This window comes from Crocuta crocuta, unplaced genomic scaffold (assembly GCF_008692635.1).
Source record: "Crocuta crocuta isolate KB4526 unplaced genomic scaffold, BGI_CrCroc_1.0 scaffold3, whole genome shotgun sequence".
NCBI classification, from domain to species: Eukaryota; Metazoa; Chordata; class Mammalia; order Carnivora; family Hyaenidae; genus Crocuta; species Crocuta crocuta.
Window position 1 is genome coordinate 2830747 of NW_027529934.1, and position 12301 is coordinate 2843047.

At 35.0% G+C, this 12301-nt stretch overlaps 1 protein-coding gene across 2 annotated transcripts in view; it reads left to right on the forward strand.

Moving 5' to 3' along the window:
* The window catches only part of PPP2R5A (protein phosphatase 2 regulatory subunit B'alpha), a 62463-nt gene that overhangs the window by 36192 nt on the left and 13970 nt on the right, over positions 1 to 12301 (forward strand). For both annotated transcript variants that reach the window (XM_077763183.1, XM_077763184.1), the window contains exon 4: positions 9687 to 9779. In XM_077763183.1, the coding sequence (XP_077619309.1) occupies positions 9687 to 9779 (93 nt within the window). The remainder of the gene's footprint in view (positions 1 to 9686; positions 9780 to 12301) is intronic.

The following is a 12301-nucleotide window of genomic DNA, read 5'->3' on the forward strand; positions in this document are numbered from 1 at the left end:
AGTTGACCCTTGAACAACATGAGTTTAAAGTGCATGAATCTGCTTATGTGCAGACTTTTTTTTTTTTTAATATTTTTATTTATTTCTAGGAGAGAGAGAGAGAGACAGCGTGAGCAGGGGAGGGTCAGAGAGAGAGGGAGACACAGACTCTGAAATAGGCTCCAGGCTCTGAGCTGGCAGTCAGCACAGAGCCCGACGCGGGGCTCGAACCCACAAACCGCGAGATCATGACCTAAGCGAAAGTCGGACGCTTAACCCGACTAAGCCACCCAGGCGCCCCGAGACTTTTTTGATATAGTACAGTACTATAAATGTATTATCTCTTCTTTACAATATTTAACAAAATTTTAATTCCAATATACTTAACCAACAGTGTTATGTTAGTTTTTGGTATATGGTATAGTGATTCAACAATTCTGTATCTTACTCAGTGCTCAGTGTGATAAGTTTATTCTTAATCCCCTTCACTTATTTCATCCATCTCCCCCACCCCCCTCCCCTCTGGTAACCATCAGTTTGTTCTCTGTGGTTAAGATCTGTTTTTTGGTTTGTCTCTTTTTTGTTTTGTTCTACTGTTTTGTTTCTTAAATTTCACATATGAATGAAATTTTATGGTATTTGTCTTTCTCTACCTGATTTATTTCACATAGCATTATACTCTCTAGATCCATTCATTTTGTTGCAAATAGCAAGATTTCATTCTTTTTTATATATTTTATATATTCCACCGTGTATATAGACCACATCTTCTTTATCCATGTTCCATATTCATTTATCAGTGGACACTTGGGCTGCTTCCATAATTTGGTTAATTCTAAATAATGCTAAATAACCCCAATAAACATTGGGGTGCCTATATCATTTCAAATTAGTGTTTTCATATTCTTTGGGTAAAAATACCCAGTAGTACAATTACCAGATTGTAGGGTAGTTCTATTTTTAATTTTTGAGGAACTTCCATACTGTTTTTCATAGTGACTGTACCAGTTTGTATTCTCCCTTATGATAGTTTTACATTTTTTTCTCCAGCTTACTTAAGTTTTAAGAATACAGTATATAATATTTATAACATACAAAATACATGTTATTTGGTTCTGTTATCAGTAAGGCTTGCTCTCAACAGTATAGGCTATTAGTAGCTAAGTTTCGGGAGAGTCCAGAATTACATGTGGATTTTTGACTGAGTCAGGGTGGGGAGGGTCAGTGCCCTTAACCCCTGCATTATTCAAGGTTCAACTGTGCTTACCTTTACCTGTGCTTTTTATTTCTTCTTGTGAATATCCTTTCATTTCTTCCTGAAGGGTTCCCTTTAGTATTTCTTGTAGAACGGGTCTATTAGTAAATTCTCTCAGTGTTTGTTTATCTGGGAGTGTTTTAATTTCCCCTTCATTTTTGAAGGAGAGTTTTGCTGGATATAGAATTCTTGGCTTAACTACCCTTTTCCTTCAACAGTCAGAAGATGTCATCCCACAGGTCTTCTGGTATCCCTTGTTTTCTGATGACAAGTCAGTTGTTATTTAGGATTTCATATGTGTGATGTTATTTTTCTCTTGATGCTTTGAATATTTTCTATTTTTCATTTCTGTCAGTTTTGATTGTGATATGTGTAGGTGTGATCTCTTTGGCTCTATTCTACTGGAGTTCATTGAGCTCCAGTAAGAGTTCTTGCGTAAATTAGTATTTTTCACCAAATTTGAGTTGATTTTAGCTGTTATCTCTTCAGATATTTTTTTCTTCCTCTTTCTCCTCTCTGAGACCCTATTATGTATGTGTATGTTGGTATGACTGAAGGTGTCCCTCAGATCTCTGAAGCTCTGTTACTTTTTTGTTCATTCTTTTTTCTTTCTGCCTCTCAAACTGAATAAACTCTATTGATCTACCTTCAGATTCACTTATTCTTATGCCAGCTCAAATTGTTTTGGGTTGTTTTGTGGGTCAGCAGGTTCACCAAGTTCACTTTGCCATTTCAGAAGTCTCTCTCTGGAGCACATCTTTTTAGTTGTGACTGAGAAAGGGATAGTCTTCTTGACCTAAATGCCATTGTGTGACAGTTCACTCCTCAGAGTCATTAGAAAATTGGTAAAATTTTACTGTATAGGCAGGATCAATTCTTCATTAAACCTTCCCTATTTCTGTCTAGCTCTGCTTCATTTAAACATCCCCACAAATATGTGTCTTTAATATAGTGTCATCTAGAGTTCATGCAGTAGAATCACATTGACACTACTTCAGTTGATACTTTAGTACTAGAACTATTAGATAGGATTCAGGGTAGATTCTCTTACACTACTTACAAACTGTTACAAAGATTCCACTATAGCCATAAACTATGCTCACATGTGTTTAGTGTTTCTTTTGCACATGTTTTTACATATCTAGTCTTTATGATCATTTATTTTTGTTCTCCAGATGTCTCATTAAAATACTCTGAGAATATTCAGATAAAGCTTTCTTATTTTTTTAAAATAAGCAAGGTTCTGAGGGAGAAGGTAAAAATTCAAAGGACTCTTGCCTAATGCTTCAGATAATTTTTATATTTTAAAAATAATATTAATGACCTGAAATTTCCAGGCAAGCACAATGATGGGTTTATCTAGAGAATTTGATGTGTGTGTTTACATATGATCAATGGTACTCATTTATGAGACTACTAATCATGATTAGCTAATTAGAGCAATACCAATGACTATTGAGCACTTACCATGTTTAAGAGATAGTGGCAGTTGCTTTATATACACATCTTATCTAATCCTTTTGGTAACACCACAATATTGTTCACATTTTATAGATAAGTTTAGATGAAGCTAGAAGAGATTAAGAATCCTGCCCAAGTTTATAAAAATAGTAAGTAGCAGACTTAGGTTTATAACTCAAGTATTACTCCAGAGTACTTACTCTTAATTTTTAAAAGCGTTAGTGTCTCTCCTAAATGTAGTTTATGGCCTTAACAATACCAATTACATATGGCCCTACACTACCAATTACATATGTAGTCTATGGCCCTACAATACCACATACATGCCAATTTTTAATGAGATTTAATTCATACCTTTTTAGCTTCATTATTACACCAGGAAATTAGATCTTCCAAATAATTCAGCTAGTCATTTTTCTTTTTTCCTCATAAGTGAGTTTTTAAAGGTATAATTATACAGGTACAGATATGCCTTGGTTAAACATAACAAAAGTTCATATATACAAATTCTAACAAGTAAGAGAATTATTATTACAAAGCATAGTGAGTGGAAATGATTCTGGTGACAGACTTCTACTTAAATCCTAGTTTTGATACTTTTCTACCTATATGGCCTTGGTTAGCTGCTTAACTCTTTTGCATCTTCCTTTATGAAACTGGGATGAAGCAGGATTCTGTAAGGATTGAATGGGATAATGTGTGCACCAAACCTAACACAGTGTTTTAAACTGTATGTTTTTCTTTTTCTCTCCCCTCCCCTTGTTTTCTTAAAAGATCATTACTTTTGGTATGTGGGAAGAAATATATTTTTGCTCTTATTGTTGCCTTTAGTTGATAACCTTTATATGATACCCTTGGTTTTTCTCTTGTAGCTAGTTTATTGGTTCCCTAGAATTAACAATGCTGAAATTATTAAGTTGTCTCTTCCCCCACTTCCATATCACATAAAGTAATATCCCTTTACTCTCACAGTAAATACCTGTATAACAGCTCAAAGCTTCTACTTTCCATACATTCTTCTCCATCCTCTTCCCCCAACTTTTTATTTTTATTATTGTATAATACCTATGTGGTTAGAACATGTAACTAATTGTATACTATTGTTCTGTCACCTATATGCCCATTGCTTATTCCTAGCTCTGCAGGTAAAATATTTAATCTTACCATCAGTCCTTATGTCAAAGTTCCTCTGATCATTTCTTGGTAATTTGGAGCTTGTTCTTTTTTTTTTTTCTTTTTCTTTTTTCTTTTTTTTAAGTAATCTCTACATCCACCGTGGGGCTCAAACTCATGACCTTGAGATCAAGAGTCACATGCTCTGCTGACTGAGCCAACCAGGGGCCCCTGGAGCTCACTTGTTAGTAGAGGAACTCATGGGAATATTATTCCTTGAGTCTTTGTATGTACAGTAGCAGTTTGTAGATTTTATTTTTAAAGCCAGTTTGATTTGATATAAAGTCCTTGATTCATCTTCTTTCCCTTAGGTACCTTAAATATGTTATTCCATTGTCTTCCGAATTCAGTCTGATTTTCTTTGCTTTTATAAAGACATGGGGTTTTTGCCTGGATGCCTAAAGGATGTTTCCCCTTTAATGGCCAAGTGCTGTATTGCTTATACATAAGTGTTTATTTTTCTATTTGAATAGTACTCTTTCACTATAAAAGCCCACTTTTATTTCTGGAAATTTTTCTTCAGTAATAGTTTTTAGTATTTCTTTTGTAGTACTGCTATTTTTTCTTCTTTGGAGATGCCAGCTCTTCATATGTTGGTTCTTCTTATCTCTCTGTGTCTATTATTTTCTCTTAAAATATTGGTTCTTTAAAATCTCATTTTTTTGTTCTGTTGGATTGTTTTTCATCTTTCTTATTTCCATTCTCTTTTTCCTTTTTTCTTTACTCTAGTTGTAAGGTGGATGGACAGTTAAAACTAGAGACAGACAAGAGGAAGGGAATGGATATTACTAGCCAACCAGCAATGCCTGCTACAGGCTAGAACTGTTGGAGTGAAGAGTGTCTTAAATAAAAGGAAAAATGATACATCTTTAATGACAGTAGGATGGATAATCCGTACATCAGCTATTTTCTATATAGCTCCTGGAAGGTAGAGAGGAACCATGCTTTATATGTGGATGCTAGCTCTTGTGATTACATTGCTGATTTAAAAAAATTTTTTTAATGTTTTATTTATTTCTGAGAGAGAGAGAGACAGCGTGAGCAGAGGAGGGTCAGAGAGAGAGTGGGTCACAGACCGAAACAGGCTCCAGGCTCTGAGCTGGCAGTCAGCACAGAGCCCGATGCGGGGCTCGAACCCACGAACCGCGAGATCATGACCTAAGTGAAAGTTGGACGCTTAACCGACTAAGCCACCCAGGCGCCCCTCTGTGTGCCAGCTTATAGATAATTAGGGAGGCTTGGCTGCTGTATTAGCCTGGAATACAGGCAGATCATATAGTATTTTAATTTTCTTGTATCAATTATTTTCTTTAGTGGCACAGATATTTAGGATGTAATTATGTAGGTACTGACTAGAACATAGACGTTTTTACAAATAACTTGTATTTTAGGGACTAGAAGCTCTTCTTTGTGGTCTCTCTAATTAGAAATTTAATTTGGAAACATACACATTTTACAGTGTACACCTTCACGTGAATCCAAATAGCTTATGGTCAGATTCAGTGTTCAGGCATTTAATATGAAATATCTCATTTAGTTCAGTATATGTTGCATCTTACATGAATTCTTTCATGTATTAAATCCATTTTATTTTATTATTTTATTTTATTTTATTTTTTTATTTCTAGCAGAGAGAGAGAGACAGCGTGAGCAGGGGAGGGTCAGAGAGAGAGGGAGTCACAGACTGAAACAGGCTCCAGGCTCTGAGCTGGCAGTCAGCACAGAGCCCGACGCGGGGCTCGAACCCACGAACCGCGAGATCATGACCTAAGCGAAAGTCGGATGCTTAACCGACTAAGCCACCCAGGCGCCCCATATTAAATCCTTTTTAAAACCCACTTAAATTAGCTTCCTCTTATAAGAGTTTGGGAAACATTAGATCACCATATTCCTTGAAGAAAGTCTTTTGTGTATTTACAGTTCATTAAAGTTGCTTCTCAGTCTTTACCTCTTGGGCCTAACATTTCCAGTCTGCTTAGCTTTTTGTATAGATCTTATTTTCAGATACTTTAAAAACCTCTGTTGTTTTTGAAAATCTCTATTGTTTTTGCTGTATCTTTTTCTAAAATCTTTTATTGATGAAGACCAGAATTTTCATATTTTAACTAAACCTTAGTAAAGACATGGTCATTATGGAGTAGAATGGTAAGATTACCCTTTTTTAGTTATCTTTTTACATTTTTTACTTATTTTTAGGGTATTTTTAGGTTCATAGAAGTAGGAACATATGTGAAGTTTGCCATTTTACTAGAAAAATTAATCCATTGCTGTAACTATCGTTCTTTGCAGCACTATTTCTTAGCTTCTCGGAGCAAATTATTTCTTCATATACAAGAATATAGAAAAACTTACATATACAGAAACAGTCAACAACTGTGATTCATTCAGGAATATGTTCAAGGCATTGCTCTACAAATTGGGGGTAATGTGTTGAACAAATAAGCAAAACCCTTTACATTCTAGTGGAAAAGACTAAATAATATTACTATGTCAAGGTGTAATAATAAATACAAGAAAAAAAGTAATGCAGGATAAAGAGTATAAGAGAGAGTGACAGTGGGGACAGGGTACAGTTTTATAGAAGCATAGTCTTAATGGTGCCGTGCTGAAGATTTTCAGCTCTGTAGATCACCAGCGTTTCCTTTCCTGCTGTTTTCATATTACTCAGCATGTGTTTAGATAACCTTTTGTTGTCTCTTCAGTGGTGCTAAGTTGGCTGCATAAAAGCAGTTTGCTGCTAATCTTAACTGATCCCTTAATGTTCACTGTGTCAGGTAAATGATGGAGATAAAAACTCTGAAAGAAATGATAATGTAGTATCTGTCATAGAGACAGGTTTCAGCTGAATGTGTGATTTAGAGGATTCAGCTTGATTTCATGCAAATCTCCCAAAAGACATGTAATTACTCCTAATAGTATTAAGCCTTTAGCCCTATATTTCTGATGTATATCTTAAGAGGTAGAGTGTATAGGCTAATGCGTGCCATACTTGACTCCTGTTTAATCTGGTCCTACCTCACCACAAATCTTAACTTCCCCTGAACTAGGGATCTGCATAAAGATTCTGAGTCCCTGATTCCATACCTATCAACCCATACCCTACATCTGGTGCTCAAGACATGTCCTACCTTTCTATAAAAGCCCTTCTTTTTCTTTTTGGCTTATCCAAAATCAGATCAAATGTAGGCCTCAAGTTGCATGTCCTCCTTAAAATTGTTCCTGCTGACTTTATTCCACAGTGCTTTCGCCCTTTTCTAAGTGTCTCCTCCACTCATAGTCTGTACCATGTAATGTTTGCATATACACCATTTTGTATGTTTAGTTTTGTCTCACCTCCCTAACAAGTGAGCTTTTTGGGACTGTACAGTGCCTAATATCTGTTCCCACTATATGTAGCTAAAAGGAAAACTTGTTTGCTCTACCCATAACACTTTTGACACCAAATGTTTGGATTTTCTACGCCAAGAAATTCACTTCTCTATGGATACCAACTGGGTGTCCTATAATTTATTCGTTTCTGACACTAATGACCCAGAGTTACCACAGATACTACAGATTAAGGGCTCAGTCCCATGAGACCATACCTCATTTCACATGGCATTCAGGAGTCTGGGCCTCTTGTATTTTTGACCAATTGGCTTTAAGTCTGGGATTCCCACAATCCACTCCTGAGATTTGATAATTTTTCATAACTGCCCACAGAACACAGGAAACACTTCATTTACTGTTACTGATTTATTATAAATAAGAATACAACTCAGGAACAGCCAAATGAAAGAGATGCATAGGTATGGAGAAGGAGCTCCATGGTACTACCCTCCCAGTACCTCGATGTGTTCACCAAGCCAGGAGTTCAGGAGTTCTCCAAACCCCCTTGTTGAGGATTCTGATGGTGGTTCCATGAGACAAACATGATTCATTAAATCAGTGGCCATCAGTGATTAACTCAGTCTCCAGCCTCTCTCCCCTCCCTGGAGGATGGGGTTGAGGGCTGAAAGTTTCAAGCCTCTCATCACAGGGTTGGTTGCTGAGATAACCAGGCTTCATCCTCCCAGAGACATCTTATTAGCCTAAACGCAGGCATGATTGAAAGGGGCTTCTTGTGAAAAACAAAAGATGCACCTCTAACCTCTTATCACTCAGGAAATGCCAACCGTTTTAGGAGCTCTATGCCAATAATCAAAAGTAAGAACATATCACAGTAGGCCAGTATTGGACATGAAAATAGGCACTGGTAAGTTGTGCCATTGAACTTGTGTAGCAGTCCGTGAGACTGTACTCACTCTTTGGAGAACTCTGATAATTTTGTGTATCTTTTTGCATGTGTGTACCCCAAAACAAAATTATCTACATAGTTAGTTGATTAGAAGATGATTTATAAATAAAACTGATATCAGTTTGTTTTCTTGTTACAGTGTCATACTTAACATGAAAATTAAAAGTTAGATAATAATTAGACCAGATAAGCATCATTCCTTTTGCATAGTTGGGCAAAAAAGATGTATCAAACAAAAATAATATTTGTTCCCAAAACTGTTGTATATTACTGAACTCATAGTAATAAAAATTTGTTATTCTGTGGTGAGTGATAAAGTCCCGGACCTGGTAATGCTTTATTTGTGTGTTGTGTAAAGTCTGTAAATTTATTGTAGCAATCTTTTTTTTTTTTGTAAGTTTTCTTAATTGTTTATTTTGGGGAATGAGAGAGAGAGTCTGTGGGAGGGACAGAGAGAGAGGAGGACAGAAGTTCTGAAGCAGGCTCTGTGATGACAGCAGAGAACCTGATGTGAGACTCTAACTCAAAAACCTTGAGATCATGACCTGAGCTAAGGTGGATGCTTAACCAGCTGAGCCACTCAGGTGCCCCTTTTTTCTTCCCTTCTATATGTGGCCCAACTATACTGTTTACTGAATGACTGTTTTGCTTTAGGATATAATCTTCCTTTTTTATGTTTAGGATGCTAGATTAATATGTTTTTCAGTAGCTAATAAAGTAAGGCACATTTGGGGCAATACTCCTTTTATGAGCTGTTAGGTTACAATAAAAAAACTTTATTTTCCTTTCTTCTTGAAAGACAGATGTAGGTGTGATGGAAGCAGATTGAACTAAACCTTACTTTAATTCTGATCTGTGGTAATAAGTGAACATTTCCCATTACTTTAAGATCCTTGGCACTTAAGTAGAAGTCCTGCTGTGACTTCTAGTTTATTCACCTTGATAAAGACATTCCTTTCTGAACCCTGAATTTACATAATTTGGTTTATTATTTCCCAAGTGCAGATAAGGTATCTGGTTTTGATTTAATTTTTCCCCACTATAGTTTAATAGAAAGACGTGAAGTTATTTTTGTTGTTGTTATTGATACACCACCCCTTACAGTCTAATTTATTCTTATCTGGAAGTTTCTGATCTATATTTAAAGAACTCTAAAGATTAAAAAAAAATAACTCTAGAGATGAAATTGAAGTGGGTTAGGAGTCCACTGGAAAATGAACATGTTCCCAGTGAGTATGGAGTGCAAAATAGTCTTTCTTAGTTAAATATTGTATAGGCATCGTCTTTATTTTCTAGTTCCTATAATTTCACGGTTTCAGCAAGTGATGTAAAGCAATAAATCCCCAAATTTACCAGCTTAGGAGACCAAATTGTGAATATATTTTTAGTTTTAAAAAAATGTTACCAAACTCATCATATTTTCTAATGAGCTCTAAAATCTCCCTCCTAGGGTGGGTAGGGGAGGTATGTTTGGTATGAAGTGACTATTAGGGTAAAATTTTATAGGCATTATCTTAGCTTTTATTTGACTTTTTCTCATAGTTGGTGTATGAATTCTTCTTAAGATTTTTGGAGAGCCCTGATTTCCAGCCTAGCATTGCAAAACGATACATTGATCAGAAATTTGTACAGCAGGTAAGGAATTCTTATGTCTTAAATTTCCTTATGTTCATCTTAGCAATGATTTATTAATTTGTGATTAAAATCGTCTTTTAAAACTTAAATGGTTTATTTTACTTTAACATCGTTTAAAACTCTTGCCAATTACAGTAAAAATGAAGTAGCTTTGAGAAAACCAGAGTATTTTAATCAAGAGTGAGCTTCTAATGAGGTCAATGGAATTACATCCAATCCTGAATTTTTAAGGTTATTTTATAAACAAAAAAGCAAGCCTTTCTGGACAGTCTGAGAAAATTTGGTATGACCATTCAAGCAAAGGGCAAGAAGCTTTCTTTTAAATTTTTAAGTCTTTGAACTTGAACTTTGAGATATGTTTTAAGCATTGTAGCTTTGAAATGACAGAGAAACAAATGGAATCATTGTTAGGAGTTTGGGCTCCTTTCTTGTTATCCAGTTACAATTACCAGTGACCTTTCCTATTTCCTTCCCCTTCCCACCTTAGGCATTCTAGTCTCCCAGTTCCTAAACTGCAGATAAATAGAATCTTTAAGAAGAAAAGGGGATAGACTGAATAAAACATAATTGATAAACTTTTATTTTATAAATTGGTTATAAGCTATTATTTTTTGGAAACTACATACTGAAAATTAATTTTTCAGAATGTGCTCATTTTTATTTAAATTTTCAAAATCTTTTCAACAATGTAAAAGCCTCTCTTTAACTATGGGGAATTGGCTGGCCCTAGACAGGATTGTGGTGAAGTAGACCAAATCTTTGTAGGTTTAGTTTCCCTTTGGAAATACTTTTCAGTATGTTAAGTCTCATTAGAAATTTGATGCTCTTCTCTTCTAGAATTTTTTGTGCTTCAAGAAAGGTAGGAGATGAGTGAAAAGGTAGCAGTGAACCCAGTGCTAAGGCTAGGATTAAAATCATTACGAGAACCTTTCCTACCCTCTTACCACTGTTGGATGATAAAGATTCTACAAACATGAGTTCCACATATTTGGAGCTCAGTTTTCATCATTTATAGCTACACCTGACCTCACATAAAATATTCTGACTAGTTGCTGTGAGTGTATTGATTAATGAAGAATATTGTCAGGAATATGTCCTTCAACCATTCAGGCAGCTCCTTACAAATTACAAATAAATATTGGGCGTGTGCTAACATTAAAATTTACATTACATTCACAAGTAAAAATCAGATTAAATGGAGCTTTATGATTTTGGTAATTGCAGATGAATGCATATTTATTTCCTTCTGTAGCTCTTGTATGCTACAGAAGGAATAGAGTATATTAAGGAACTCTAGTAATACCATATTAAATTGTGTTTAACATAAAAGCAGGTGGAGGGAACAGTTGCCTGAGTGCTTCTTCAGTCTAGAGCTTGAGGTGTTTCTGCTGCTGGCTTATTCCATGGTTTTGAGGAGGAACAAGATGAAAACTCTACTTTATATTCCAAATACCTGAATTATCTGAGAAAGCAAAGCCCAGTAATTCTTAGCAGTTCATATGACTGTACTTTCATAGATCACTTTTGTAATATATTTAACAGTATATGAGAGAATCCTTAGCTTTTGTATTTTGAAATTATTTGATTAGGTGGTAATTTTAAGATTTAAAAGTACAGGAAAAAAGTAAGTATAAATTCGGACATTCATATTTCAAGAGAAGAAAACACTTGGATAATTCTAAGTTATGTTCAAATCATAGGATTTCAGAAAAAAGGAAGCTAAGAATTATGGAGTGCTTTTTATGTGTGTGGCATTGTCCTTATATGCTTTTTATATAAAGAACTAGACCATGTCTAATTTCACACAGCTAGTAGATGGCACAGTCAGGATTCAAACTAGACTCTAACTATCATGTTACCTACGCTTAGAAAAAACAAGATTAGTTTCAGCCTTCTTCATTTTATCAGTGATGAAAAAGCTCAGAGGTTATGAATTAGCCTTAAAAGCAGTTAGACATAAGTATCACAGCCAGAATAAGAGACAATTTTCTGATGACTAGTTTTATGTATGTTTTATTATATTTATATTTATAACAGCAGATTATAATAAAATAGATTTAACACTTGGCTAACAAGTATTCTCTAGTTTATATTTTTCTCCTGAGAATCAACTGGTACTAAATTTATTTGTTCTTGAATTAAACATGTCAGCCTTAACAAGTAAGGGCCCCTTTTATTAATTTGCAAGCTTATCTTCTAAATAAACCCAACAATCAGAAACTTGGATATGAGTGTCTCAAGTGAGTAGTTTAGCCATTTTTAATTAGAATAATTTGAACTGAATTTATTAGGTATATTAATACAAATTCTTATACCTGGATATTTTTGTCTGGAGCCTCATTCAGGACTTTAATAACCTAGTGAACAAAGAATGCAAATTATAAACAAGACATTTGTTTAAGGGTATATAAATATGACTAAAGTCATCACAACCTTCAAAAGGCATTCAGTCTAGTAGGAGAGATGCATATGTAAATAATCACATAATATAATTCAAGACAGAATGGGAAAAGAACTGCTAG